The 15,020-nt window shown below is 40.9% G+C and overlaps 1 protein-coding gene across 8 annotated transcripts in view; it reads right to left on the bottom strand.

Annotated features, from left to right (window-relative positions):
* LOC126388710 (ecto-NOX disulfide-thiol exchanger 2-like) overlaps positions 1 to 15,020 on the bottom strand; it is a 271,116-nt gene that overhangs the window by 136,099 nt on the left and 119,997 nt on the right. For all 8 annotated transcript variants that reach the window (XM_050041964.1, XM_050041962.1, XM_050041957.1 and 5 more), the window contains one exon: positions 9,791 to 9,937. In XM_050041964.1, coding sequence (XP_049897921.1) covers positions 9,791 to 9,937 — 147 coding nt within the window. The remainder of the gene's footprint in view (positions 1 to 9,790; positions 9,938 to 15,020) is intronic.

The raw sequence follows: 15,020 nt of genomic DNA on the forward strand, positions 1-15,020 counted from the left end.
CCCACACAGGAAACCGGCAGTTAGACTGAAAGCCATTCATCATAAGGAGGCCAGAGTAAAAATACAGGGCGTTGACGGCACACTCCCAAAGGAGACCTTGTACTGACAAAATGATTTCAGGATCTCCGATACAAACTCTGAGCATGGGTGAAGTCAGTGAGGGTGCTTTGCTTCACAGCTCAAATCTGTTAAAGTGCAGCGGCTAACGAGCAAAAACACAACACAAGTTTTTTGTCCTTAGTCGCTCAAGAAGAATGTATAATTCAAATCTACAGTGGAAGAGTGTAAATATTTTTATGAGTAAAACTTTTCCTCTCTTTCCACGCAAATATGACTCAGCCAATTAGAACTGCAAAGCTTGTGGTTTCCTATTAATTAATTACTTTTGAAGGCTACAGTGGAAAAATTTAGGCCACGTTCAGACCACACTGCTGGGGAGAACATCTAACAGTAAATAAGCCTCCAGAGGCTCCAGACTAAAAGGCTGAATTAGGCTCAGGCACTATCGCAGTGGTATGGTACTCCAGGATATTTAGAAATCCTGAAGGTATGATTTTCAACGCCATCAAATATACAAATGATTCTCTCTGTAAAAAGAATTCGGAGATGCTGTATTGAGGCAATGTATTGTAGTGCACAGCACACACCACTAGAGGTCAGTGTCTAATGCTGGAACAGGCAGCTGAGCTGAGAGAGATGGCAACTGCGAGTAGTGGGGATAATGTTAAAGGACTAGCAAAAAGCCAGTCATCAACAGCAGAGAGAGCAATGTGTTTAACAGTGAGTTAAGATGTCAATCAAGCTAGTCTTAGTTAGTTAAATTTAGAGGGAGTACGGTACTATTTTTCTGTTTAATAACGATATTAGGTGTCAGAATTTCTTTTCTTGACATCTGAACTTGTGGAACATTGCATATATCAACAATCACTGGTTGTTTGACTGGTGGTGACATTTGGAAAATTTTACAGTGCTGCCCAACCCGACATTGAAGGCCAGACAATGTCATACACACTACAGAAAGACAGTCATTAACCGTTTACCCTGACGGCATGCCAGGAAGGAATGAAAAATAGATATTTCGAAAGAGACGTAAATGCATTCATGTTACTTCAATACAGTCTTTAAATACAGAAAAAGACAACACATACGATATTTCTATACCCAGAATCAAGGACGATATCTTCCCTCATATCACGATATCGAGACAATATTGTGTTAATACCCGGCACTCGTGAAGTTGGCACATACAAGACCTCACACAGTTCTCCCCAGAATGTAAATTATTTCTCGTACTCTCATTCAGAAAATATGTACACAATATAAGCAATTATGGGTACAACTAAGGGTGCTTTCAGACCTAGAGACCATTGTTCATTTTAGTCAAACCATACAGTTTGAAAACGAGGCGCGGCTCCAACTAGAAAGCAATGTTTTGATGCATTGGATGGGCAAACCGCACTTAGGGGGCAAACAAACTTGAGTTTGATTGAACCGAGCCAAACAGGGCAGGTGTGAAAGCACCCTTTGTTAGGCTTTAAATACATACAATGCTGGGATGTAATAATATATGTCCAGATAAACCTTTGCCGCAACATATCGTGTCATGATGTTGCAGTTGGTTGAGAAATATTGCCGCTCCCTACCTACACAACATGTATCCTTATTTTCCCGTGCTCAATTGCATTAACCTTTCTGCTTAAGAATCAATAGCATTTTATTCAACACCTTTCTCTTAGCTCCGACTAAAGGTTAATGCACAAGAGATTGGATCGGTGAGAGTACAATTATTCTATTTGCTAAAACTATGGCTTTGAACTGGCCTTTGTGATATAATGCAATTAACTTATTTCCATGCATAGAGGAACATGAGAGTGAGGGGGATATTTCTTTAATCTTGGCATTGGAAGTGCTTTGGATGAATCCATATACATTGCCCTAGGTTTGAACATATTTCTCAGTTCTGATCACTTCTCAATATTTTTTTCCAGTCAAACAACCTTGTTACAAGGGTACTTGGAACCTATTCAGCCAAAGGCCAAACATTCTCCTTCAAAGAGCTATTTCATATAAATACATTCATACATACTCGCTGCTGCTCAGACACAGGCAGGTTCCAGTGGAGGCGGTCTATATGATGAAGTGTAGGAAAACTTTGCTGAACGCTTGCTGATCATTAAATTCATTCTCTAAGTGATGCATGTCCTTATGTCACATATGTTTTAGGTAATGTGAACAAATGTCCCAGATGGTGTTATGGTCCTTTAATTAGAGCTGTTTGGGGCTAATGTTTGTTCTCTTACTCACCCTAAGTAGACTGCGAAGGATGGAGGATGTTAAGGAGTGCTGGAGGCACTGTGTGCAGTGAGTGAAAACACACCTCATTACCCTCGTTGACAGGACCTTTGCCATCCACAGCTGTGGAACCCCTTGCTCTCAGGCCTGCAGAACCAGTGTCAGCCTTACAGGTTCTCTGTAGAGTTTCTGACCTCTAGTAGCGCTTCAGTGCTGTTTCATTATGAGTGGATCACTGTTTTGTTCATCATGCACATGCACACATGTAAGTGACCGGATCAATGCTTTCACATTATTCTACTGATCCACAGGTGGCAGTAACATGCCGAGATATGCAGCAATGGGCCAACAAAGGCAAAGAAGAAGAATATAGACAGCAGGACAACATCTCCCAGCCCTCTGAAGCCAATTTGACATAGTGACCAGACCTTGCAACTACAACTTCCAGGTCCGACACTTGATGCTATTAGGGCCAAAAAGATGTGGATGTAGGGGCTCTGGGTAAATTTGGTGATGTCAAAATTTTTGTGGCTTCATACGCCTCTGAGGAACAACAAACGCACACTTTATTTTTCAAGTACATTGAATTTCCAGCACAGAGTTTTTATTCTAAGATGCAGTTTCCTGCTGTGAAGTGAGTGACTGACAGAGACAGCAAACTAGCTCAACGACATAGCCAAATGCAAGTATGATGCAGAATATATGAAACCGTGTGGACCTTGAAATAACAACTAAAGAGAAATGTGAACCCTGTGGCTGGACAAGTTGGGAACCACTGTTGTTAACAATGCTGGATTTGAAATACTAAAAAACGGGGAAAGACAAGATTGACAGCAAGAAAACGTCTCCCAGCCCCCAGGGAGTGCATCAGACTTTGAAGCCAATTTGACACGGTGAGCCGACCTTGTAGCTACAACTTCCAGATCTGACACGTGATGCCATTAGGGCCAGAAAGATGTGGATGCAAAGGCTCTAGGTAATTTTCCGGGATGTCAAACTCATTGTGGCTTCATGTGCCTCCGAGCAACACTGTATCCAGGTCTCATATACTTCCATGGAAAACATGTTGTAAACTAGTGGTTTCCAACTGGTCAAGCCACGCGGTCCAGACTTCTCCTTGGTCATTAATTCAAGGTCCAAATATATTCAGTTTCATACTTGCATTTGAACTAGTTTACCACTATACTTAAAAATAAAGTTGTTGTTTTTTTTTTTTTGTTTTTTTTTTTACAAATTTGACACGATGGGGATTCATTTGCAGTCCTTTCCATATGGACCCACGACCAACCAGTTGGGAACAACTGCTGTAAACAATGCTGGATATAAACTACTAAGGAAGGATAATATAAATTGAGCAAATGCTTTATGAGGGAGGAAATGCAATCAACATGTGTTAGACCTCAGGGATACAAACAAAGCAGTTTGGTGAATCAGTGTAAACAACTTGTTTGTGCAGAAGAAATTTTTCCTGATTTTATTTTGAAATGACAAGCATTCTCTTTATGATGCCTTTTAATTCGGATGTGTCCCCACCTCACCCTGCATATCACACTTAACTTTGTTTGGAACTGCTTCGCAAATGAAGATTATTATTAGTATTACATTAACATAACAGGCGCGAGATAATGAAATCCAGCTTGCGCGGATGCTACTAAACTGACATTTATATTCATTGTGAGAGGGGAAATCCTGCTCCGCTAAAAAATGAGCAACATTTCAAAATCTCATTCTCTTCGCCACCTGCAGCTTAAACACAGCAGGACTTGAGGGGAAATGGCCATCTCTGGCTGTGTTGTAAAACTGATAAAAAACAAGAGTAAGGAAAATCCTTGCAGTGTGCCTGCTGCCCCAAGGCACCACTTATTATTATTATGGATTGTTAAAAGACACGTCCACACACACAGTGGGTGCATATAAACGCAGAAAACTAAAAAGATAAAGAGCAAAGATGGCGGCCGAGTGCACCGTCTCAACTTTAGAGGGAACAACTACATAAAAACAGTAGTGCCTGATAGAGGAAGCACGGTGAAAACTATCCAATGCCTCCATTTTACTGGATCAAAGACAGAGAAGCATAACAATGATTTATTTTTTCTTCATACACGCCTTAGTAAAAGAGTCACAACTAACTGGAAATTTCCTACCAAGTGGGCATGATTTCCAATGAAATAAATTTCTCTGGAGCTGTTTCATACTCAACTAAATAAAAACATCGAGTTAGTCACACTGAGCCTGAGTGTGGAGTGAGTGGACTCTATTTTGTGGCAGAGTGAACAGAATATCAATTCAACTTCAAACGCTGCCTGTAACTGTTTACAGGAGGTGAGGGCCTCTTAATTATGTATCGGGCTGCTTGTTGTTTGGTCTTGGTGCGGTGGTTTAAAGATCATTAGTAAATAATCTATCAGCAGGGTGGCATTAAGTCTGGAATGACTCACATTCCTCATGGGCTACATCAAACAGGCAGTTTGCTAGTTGCCTTCTTAAATTCTTCGCCAATTACTGGAATAAAATGCAGCTGTGTAATGTTTAAGAAAAGTCTATGTGTTGCTATGGATGCTCGCACACACACATGCATGATGGATTATCAAGTGTAATGGCAATTGTAATGGAGAATAATCTATCCATTAGGGTCCCTTTAACAAGGCTCAATCAACATGGCTGCTAATGAGTCGGCGCTCCATTAGAGAGCTGGAGGACCAGACTGAGACTGGAGGCTGGCTGTGAATCCGCATCTCCAGCTGTTCCAGACCTTCATCGTTTGGCTGATTCTCCAGGCGCTGGATTCAAGCAGTAACTCAGCACATTTACATGCACTTAAAGACGACCTATTGTGCTCATTTTCACATTCATGCTTGTATTTTGGGTTTCTCCTGGAACATGTTTACGTGCTTTAATGTTCCTCGCACTGTCTCTGCTGGAACACCTGTATCTGTCTGAAATGCTCCATTTTGGCGCCTGTCTGGTTAAGCCCCTTTTATTAAAAGCCCAGTCTGCTCTGATTGGTCAGCATATCTGAGTATTCTCTATCTTGGCATCTCTGCACCGTCATTGCAGCCAAGGAGTGACTGTAGCAGAGAATAGTGGTGCTTTCTGCTGTGAAAAATCACCCAAAAAAGCCATTAAACCCAAAAGGACATGTTCCAGCAGGAATATGATCCAAAATTGGGGAGAAGTTAGCAGCATCAGCGACCAAGATTACATGTTTCCCTGATGTTAGCATGTAGCTACATGTAGCAGTGTAGGCTACGTAATTGAAACACAGGCAGTAGCGTGCCTGGAGCAGATGAACGTATAAAGAAATCCAGCACACTATGATGTCATCTTGGAGCCAAAGTTGAAAACAGAGTATTCAGAATGGTTTTTGCTCCCAGGGATTACTTTTATATGCTTTTACCTCATTATTTGATCATTTGGCTGCATTTAATCAGATATTATATATATGACAGAAAATAAGGAAAAGCATAATAGGTCCCTTTTAAGTTGCCAGGTTACAGTCCACTGTCTGAAGCAACCAAGTATAAATGTGCAGACTAGAAACCTGTTTACTATAATTAAGGGATTCAAGAGTTCTCCAGCTAGATTTCACATGGCAAAAGCTGATTTCTTGGCCATTTCTATCTGTTTTTACCCAGCTTTGCACATGTGCGCATTCACATGATAAAGACAGGAAATGTATAGCTGTGACAGCCGAGCAGCCAGATGAAAGAGATTTCACATAACTGCATCCTTCCATCCAGCTCTTCCTGAAACTAACACCGAGTAGCCACTAGAACTCTAATAAGTTGGTTTCCGCTGCTGAACATTTAACCATTTGTAAAATCCAGACGCATTTGCACTGCAAGGAAAATCTCTCCCTGCAGAGCTGGTTCTCTCACTGCCCTCTCAGCCCTCCAACAAACAACAGGAAGCTGTTTCTAAATTAAGGTTGGGGGACGGGAGAAACTGTATTATTGACTTCCTGCATTTATACACAGTCTCTCCCACTTGAGTTGAATACAGTGGGTGTTAATATGTTGTGCTTCCTCTGTAACTTATTTCTCTGAGTGACCTGTGTGCATTTTAACATAATGTAAAGGGAATACGAAGATGAAATCACTACATTAATAAGCACAATGGAGGTATATACTTCTAGTGTTACTTCACTGTGGTTAGTTCTCTGACCACTAATGTGGAGGCAGGTTGATACATCCATCTGTAAACTGCAGTAATGCGTTCTTTTGTATTTTTCCTAATACCAACATCAAATCATTCCCCTGCATATAGGAACCTACAATATGCATTAGACATACAGTGCACACAGGTAGTTGGTAAAACATCTTATCACAGCAGCATTAACAACTACATAAAGAATCTAAAAACCACCAATACATTAAGTCATTTCAACTTCCTGCATTATTTATATGAAAGGAGGAAAGTTTTAAGAGTCACTACGTCCGATATAAATAACTTGGTGTGGACTGACCGAGACAGGGAATGCTTTTATCTTAAGGCTTTCTGATGGGCTTTTATCAGTGTACACAAATATAACTATTCACTGCTAGTACTGATGCTGTCAACACTTTTTCTGAGCTTTGAATACTGTGTAAGCATGAAAACGGAGGAGCAAATTAAATAATATCAGACAATGGCAGAGAAAAACCTGCGTGATTGTACCAGACAGAATGATTGTGCCCAACAGTAATGATATTATGACTGTAGGATACAGAGCTGTAGAGGGAAATCTGACAAGTAAGAACTCAGTGTTCATATTTTAATTCTAATACAGGGGACAAAACACTTCTCTGCGCTCAAAATATATCTACATAAATTATGTTGCTGGGGTTTTGTAACACAGCTGACACTTGAAGTTACTGACTGAAAAGTTGCATTAATATGTCTGGATCATTGTGATTTCCTGAGGTTTGAGTGACTCTGCGTTTTGTCATCCACGGACTGAAAACTTTTGACAGTGCAGCTCTGATGCAGCAAAGGAAAACTTCATACCCCAAATCACCATTTATAAATCAATCACTCAACCCAAGTTACATTGAAATTGTGAGGAAAATTTTGTTTTTCTCGCATGCCTCAACCACAAGTCATGCGGTATAATCCAAGCTTCATTTCTCCAGTCGTATGCTCAGTACTTCCCAAACAGACAGCCCTGTCTTTCTGGCAGGGTAATGAACTGAAACTGGAACTTATCTACTCTCTTCACAGCCAGACTCCATTGACAAAAATAGTAATTTTACCTTGCTAAACATTGGAACTACTGGTCTACTGCTGCCTCGAGTGGCAGTTAAATTAGTTATTAGTTGTTATCCGTAGTGTTATTAGTTTATTTTGTGACTTTGGTGAATCCAAACCCTTTAAGAACCAAACTAAGTGTCTGAGGCAACTGTTGACCAGCAGCTCTGGTGTGCAGCAAGGTAAAATTACTGTTTATATCAATGGAGTCTGGCTTTGCAAGTTCACTTTCCATTTAAGCCCCTGTTTACACCGAGCAGTACAGTTCAGTTTAGTGCGGTGCGCTTTATTTCTGTTTCCACAGTGAAATGTTGTGGATGATACCGATGGAGCCATTCCATACCATCCCCATATTTGGTCCCCCCTCTGTTGGGGTACCGAGCACACAGATCTGGTACTAAAAGGTGGAGCTGTGAACACTGCAGTCTGTTGATTGGTCAATAGAGGACGGCCACTCTGCTCAGGGCTGAGCTGTTGCTGGTTTTGAGGCTCATGTAACCACTGTTCATACTGTGGAGAGTTTAATTAGTAAACTAACCAACTGCCGGCGACATTTAAGGTGGAATGTTAACTTGTAATGTTACTCAATGCATTAGGTGAAGTGAATCCACCAACACACCTTAAATATTCCATATGACAACACTGACCATTCATTTAGTTTTTATGGGACATACACTTTTAGTAATGTGTGGATCTTCAAGCGTTCATATATATTAATTTCGACTGGGTTATATGAGCTGCATATATTCTAATCCTTACTTGGAGAAAAAAACAGCGTTGCGGAGTGCTGTTCCTGTCGGCAACACTAGGGTCTAGGGACCATGTCTGAGGCGTTACTTCTGGTTCCAAAGGTACCATACCGAAAAAGTTTGGTGGAAGCGGGGCTCTCGTTCCCCATCAGAAAGGATGTCTGTTTGGGAAGTGCTGAGCGTATGACTGCATAAATGAAACTTGGATTATACTGCATGAGTTGAGTGAGTTTGTAAAAGGATGATTTGATATACTGTAGTTTTGCTGTTGCTGAACATGGTCACTTATGACCTGAATGCGTCAAGAATTTTCTTTGTTTTTTGGACTCTTACTTCACTGTGGAGGCATGCAAGAAAAACAGTTTTCTTAACAAATTCAAAGAAACACAAGGTGAGTACACAATTGGTCATTTTTGGGGTAAAGTATTCCTTTAACTAAAGGGAGGTTGTGTTTTCAACACATCTAAAAGACATTTAAGAAGCAAAATTTATGACCAGCTCAAAAATACCACTGCTTATTCTTACTTCATCTCCCCTGAAAGATGTGAAGCTGTGCCATTTACAAACTGTCTTCATGTGTAACTTCTAACATTTAAATAAATCCAGCATTTGGACAGACATTTGTTATTTGTTTGACAACCCTCCGTGATACATTATCCAATTATGGCTTGACATGGTCAGTGAATTAAAATGAAATTAAACTTCAAGACATTAACGCTTCCATGTGAAGATGCAAAGAAAAGATGAATTGTTGATTATGGCTGTGTTAATGTGGAGTATTAATCCAGTCCAATTAGCATTGCTAAGAACGCAGAGAACACGGAACAACACCTCTCCTTCTTAAGGGCCCACTTCTTTCTGTTACTTACAAAGCAATTAATTAGTCAGTACTTCTTTAATTCTTTAATTAGAAAGTCTTTTTTTTAATTTGACACATTACCAGCCACTAACTCAAATTACTGTTTAATTATGGCACACTCTGTGACACACATAAACACACATGTACACGGACACACCTCTCTCAGCACGTCCCTGTTTGTGTGACAGGTCAGTGTGTGTATGAGCAGGCTAAAGGCGTGTTTGCAGTTTTGATTGGCAGGTGGTGTTGGCACGGTAACAGACAGTCAGGCACACAATCTCAGCGGAGCAGTTTCCTGCTGCAGCTGCCTGACCTCCAAACAGGCCAGACAACCAGAGCCTCAGGACATGGCAAGCTAATCGAAAACAACAAAGACTGAGCTAAACCACTTTTTTTTTTTCCATACCGCCACCAAATGATAGGATTATGCAACAATTCCCATCACTGCTATTTGATGTTGGAAGAGTTAGGGGAAGAGCAATCTCAAGGTAAAAAATCTAGCTGTTGTATCGAAGCTTCTCTGAAGGGAGGCGTTCTCTGTTGAGCTTTACAGGCCCTCACATTTAAAATCCAACCTGGCTAAGGGCAAACTGGGGAGGATTTGAGACCACAGAGTAATCCTGCAGCAGTGTTGCAATACTTGCGAGGCAGATGTTGTCAGTACCTGGAGGCAGGCTGGCCCTCTTCCTCTTCTTGCTATTCTCGGCTGTGGTTTCCAGAGGAGGACACTCGGTCACCAGTGGCCCGCTGGAGCTGCTGAACTGGAGAGGGTCGTTGTTGGTTGCTGGATCAAAGGGCAGAGCGTTGAGTCCTGGAAGACACAGACAACACAGAGAGCCACATATTAGTAAATGAAGTGATGGCTCCTGACCAAAGGGGAAAGCACTGTGAAAGATGAAAAAGAGAAAGCAGCATGAGGTTCCAGAGCTACGGTGCTTTTCATGTTCAAACCCTGTGGGCTTCATTCAGACACACATCACTACAGACCTCACGGTGACACTAATGATGGTAGCAGCCGTGTAACCATACAAGCAATAGTCAGGATTGCAACACAATCAAATTTAAAAGAAAGCACTACAATATTGTTAGAACTCTTTAAGTAAAATTTGCATAAATTAAATTCCACCAAAAAATCCTTTTTGCTGAAGATCATGTGATATGATCAAAGCTCCAGAAGAGCTGCTAAACTGACCTTAAGGTGAGTTTGTTTTCCTCATTTAAGATGTATCAATAAGAAATTCATGATTACTTGATTGACAGAACCATTCCATTGTCAGAAATGACAGTGGACTCAAAATATTTGGGCTTTGGACTATTGGCAAGAGAAAAAAATGCAGAGGCGTCACTTTGGCTTTTGGTTGTGTCAGTGGGCCTTTTCTTTTTTTTATTTTCTGATGTTTTAAAGCCCAGACAAAGAATTGATTCATGGAATAATAGAGAAAGTAATCCACAAAGAAAACTAGAGACCATCTTGCAATTGGATCACACTAGCCGTAACCCCAATTCAGGACTTAAAATGAATGTTGGCCAGGGGCCTAAAGTGGGGGGACCTATTGCCCCTTCCCTACTTCCTATCCCACAGCTTCTGGCCCCCTTGCTTAGACCACACCTATCTTCAAACACAGCATTTATTTTCACCTCAACTATATATCCATCCATCCATCCATCCGGCTTAGCTAACCCCGAGATACCTAGAGGGTACCCAGAGGGGCAATCCAGCGGTTTCCAGTTTCTTCTCAACTACACACCTGTAAAGTTTTTTGACTGCATATTGCAGTTGAGATGCTATCACAGTGACAAAATCGGATCGCTAGACAGATATATAAACACCTGGCAAAGTACTCAAAACAGCTTCTGTGGTATTCTCACTACTATAGGTGTCTCCAGGACCTCATTGTGCCATGACGACACACACACAGACTCACAAGGTGAAAACAACACCAGCCCTGCTGTTGTGACTGGCAACAAGTAAAAGTCTGGCTTTAAATGCATATGTTTAAAAAAATCTTTGGACAGAGAAGATACCAGGAGCTTTTAGATATTCAAATGAGTTTAATAAAGTGGAACTCTTACTCCGCAAAAGGATTTTATTTTCTGCACCAGAATATTTCTGTCCTGATCCCAGACACAGAGGAGGCACAATGGTACACTAGTTGGCTGACTCCTGAATCAATATTTTGTGCGTGCAGAGACACACCGATACATGCACCGTTTCCTTCTCTCAGTCAGTCAAATTTAAAAGGGCCAAACACTAACAATAAAAATTAATAAATATAACAAATGTGGTGCAAATACCACTAAGAATGTTTATCTGAAAAAATGCTCCGAATCAAATCAGCACCTTAAAGAATCTCATCCTGATTTAAACATGGATATAAAGCGAAAAAGAAAAATTCAAGCTCAGATGCACAGTTCTGTATAACAAGGCCAATTTACCAGGCAGTTCAATGGAGGTGAGGTTTTCCTCAGCATTTTGATTTTTCTCCCTGCCATCTTACAATAACAAAATCAACAGTCATATCATGAGTACAAGACAATAGGAACACTTACATCCATAAGTAATGAAAACAAAAAACAATGTTGAGATTGCTCTGGAGTCCTAATAAATGATAAACAACTTAACTTGTGTTTTCTGCTTAATGTATCAGCTATTCTCCACTCCTTAAGAGTTGTGTATTTGTTTATAATTCAGAGCAGGGTCCTGGGGAGACTCGGTCTACAGTCATGAAAAATTCATGACACTTCTTTGTGCACAGATTTGTTTTTCCCTCTATTGCACAACAGATCAGAAGCCCCACATTACTGTGGCTCTATCAGACGTCAACAGGACCCTAATCAGACTCAAACTCAGATAGTGCTTGAAAATTCAACATCATTATTAAGGATTTTAAGTGTCTTTGATTTATAAAAATGTACTTTACAAAATGAAGAATGTCTTACATCATGTTTGGACACAGTGCATGTCGGGAAATACTTTCATTAAGGTGTGTTTTGCTCATTCCATGCAAGACCGGACCTAATGAGATTATAGATTTATGTGTCCACTGTGTCTTTGTTTTTCTTAATTCAATTGCTCAATAGCAAAGACTGATCAACAGCTTTACAAAAACAGACAATACAGACACTCAAAGACAAAAGACGAAAGAGAAGAAAAAAATTAAAGCTGCAAGCAGCAATGAAAGGGCCCTCGCACCTTTGTGTACGTTGGGGGAACTGGTGGGACAGTGGTCGATGTGGCTCTGCAATCCCAAAGAAGTTGGACACTATGCAGAGGATTTAGATGATATATTTTGCTTGGGGCTCTTGGTGCTGAAAACAACCTATTGCAAATTTTGTACTACTTCCTGTGTCCACTGTGTGGCGCTACAGTACACACTAATTATAAATCATATTGCTGGGAATCATATGTAGACCACACCATGTAGGTTTCCTGTAAATCAGATGATCAAGGGTTTTAAGAAATATGTTTAAAGGCTAATAAATAACTAGTCGGTGCAATAGAGCTGACATTCCTCACCTAAGCCACACTGCACTGTCGAACATGGATGCAAAGTGTCATGACTTTTTGTGCATCCAAAAGTCCCAAAACATACATTTATAAAATGCATAATAACACACGAAACCCAAGATGGCTGACTTCCTGTCAGGCGAAAAACATCGCCAACATTTTCTATATGCTCCTGAAGATGAGAGCAATAATCCGCCTGTATTTTGTGAACATATACCAATCCTAGTGTGCTTTTTGGGGGTGCTATGGAGCCTGCTGGCCACGCCAAAGCCCAGTCAATGCAGAGCCTTCTGATGTACAAGCAAACATTCATCAGTCAGGGACCACTGAGTCCTGGCACTTCTGTGCTGAGGCCTTAAAAATCAAGAAAAAGAAGCCTAGAAGTATGGTGGCATAAATTATTATGTTTCTCTGACATTTCAATCTAATCTGTGACAGAATTTTACAAAAAATACCAAGGTGTTCTAATTCAAATACTGATGTTGGTACAATCTCACCTTTGTGTCTCTATCGGACACATTCCTTAATTCTAGCTTCAAGTAAGGTACAGTGTCTTCTGGGGCTCCCCCCTGATAGTTGACCAAACATTAGTCGACCAGAGAGGTCATTAGTTGGCAAGATTTCATTGGTCGCTTAGCCGCAGAAAAAAAACAAAATCAAAAACAAATGTGAAACTACTAGGAGCTGTGCCTTGTCAGAATAAATCAAACCTAAATGACTGGACCGTGTGGGAATTTAATTTGAAAGGACAGACACAAGTTAAATATGCGACATGTGTACGGCCCGTAATTCACAGGGCTGGTACCTGCGGTTATTCCACAGGCTAGTTAATAACATGTCGGGCAGGAAATCCAAAGTGTGGGATCATTTTGAGAAGGTGAAGGACGAACCCAAGGTGATATGTAAACTCATCTTCATTGGTCGACTACAAACAGGACGTATCATCTGAAACATGGAAGCAGCTACATGCCCATTAGCCACTTAGCACAATCATTACTGCTTTGCCGACAGCGTCATTAACAGGCGGCTCGCTCAGTGTGTGACGTGCACTTGTAGATAAAATATAGGCCTATATTAATTAAGGTTCATTAGTACGGTTTTGTATTTCTCCGTAATGTAGCACAGTGTTAACAATGTTACTGATACTATTCTTTCTCACAACTTCAACTCAAACCATTGCGTTGCCCCGCCCAAATTATATAATTTAATAATTAAATTAATATGGTAAACATGCAGGTGACTAATGGCCCAAAATGATGACTGTTGGTCGACTAGGAAAATTCTTAGTCGGGGGCAGCCCTAGCGTGCACCATATTTTCTTAGTTATCAGGGTTCTCTACATGCTAAGAGAAACTGGATAAACATGTCTAAAAAGGGTAAAGAGTGTCTCAGAGCAGAGGCAAAGGTCATGCTTACAATCAGACAACACACGCAGTGAAAAAAGGCTTTGAGATACATTAAACCTGTGTGTGGGAGATTTGTTAGATTTAGGCAGAGGGACTGTGTATTTGCTGCAGAGCCAGTCTAAATAGATCTTCTGTCTGAGCTCACACGCAGACCTCGAGTCGATCTCTACTCAGCATCCATCTGTCACACTTCTTTAACGATGAACGCCAGAAGTGTGTAGAGAGTGAAATAAATCCATTACCCTGCCAATGTTAACTCTGTCACCAATAAACAGCAGCAATTTACATTTAAAGAGACAGACTCTCAGTGGATGACATGAGAGTTCCCAGGAAGAGACGCCAAGAGTAAACCACGGAAAGAGTGAAACACATCTGAACAGCTGACAGGGAAATACCACTCAGCTTCAGCAGTTACTGTGCCATTCCATTTCAACATCAAGGCGAGACGTTACTTTTGCTCACTGTGTCCGAAAATGTCCCAACTCTGTCTCCTAAATGGACTTATAAGAAAACAGGATATAAAGATGACTGAGCAGAGGATGAATCAGGAGGGAGGAAATTTGTTGCACTCAAATGTGTGATTTGGATGCAGAGCCACAGGACTGACTGCAACTCGTACATTTTATGTGCGTTTTGTACCTTATCTTGCTCTTGGGTGATAATGTTACTATGGTATAAAGCTCTGAAGCAACAGTGAAGAAAAGCATTCCACAGATTCAGCCTCAATGGATCAGCTTTTGGCTCTATATCGTCATTTTATCTTTTGGTTTGAGCTTTGGAACAGTTGTCAATGTTCAGAACCAGCAATCTGACAGTTACGGCCTGCAGCAGAAACATATGTTGATTTAAAAATGAAGGGTGGGAACACGGCCTAGGCCCGGAGTCTCTTCCTATGTGAGCCTGTATATTAGGAACGTCTTTGCTGGGTCATCGCCCCTGTCTGCTGTGCTACTCGTTTGTCTGTGGGCTGATGGATGGCG

The sequence above is a fragment of the Epinephelus moara genome, chromosome 4, assembly GCF_006386435.1.
Source record: "Epinephelus moara isolate mb chromosome 4, YSFRI_EMoa_1.0, whole genome shotgun sequence".
NCBI classification, from domain to species: domain Eukaryota; kingdom Metazoa; phylum Chordata; class Actinopteri; order Perciformes; family Serranidae; genus Epinephelus; species Epinephelus moara.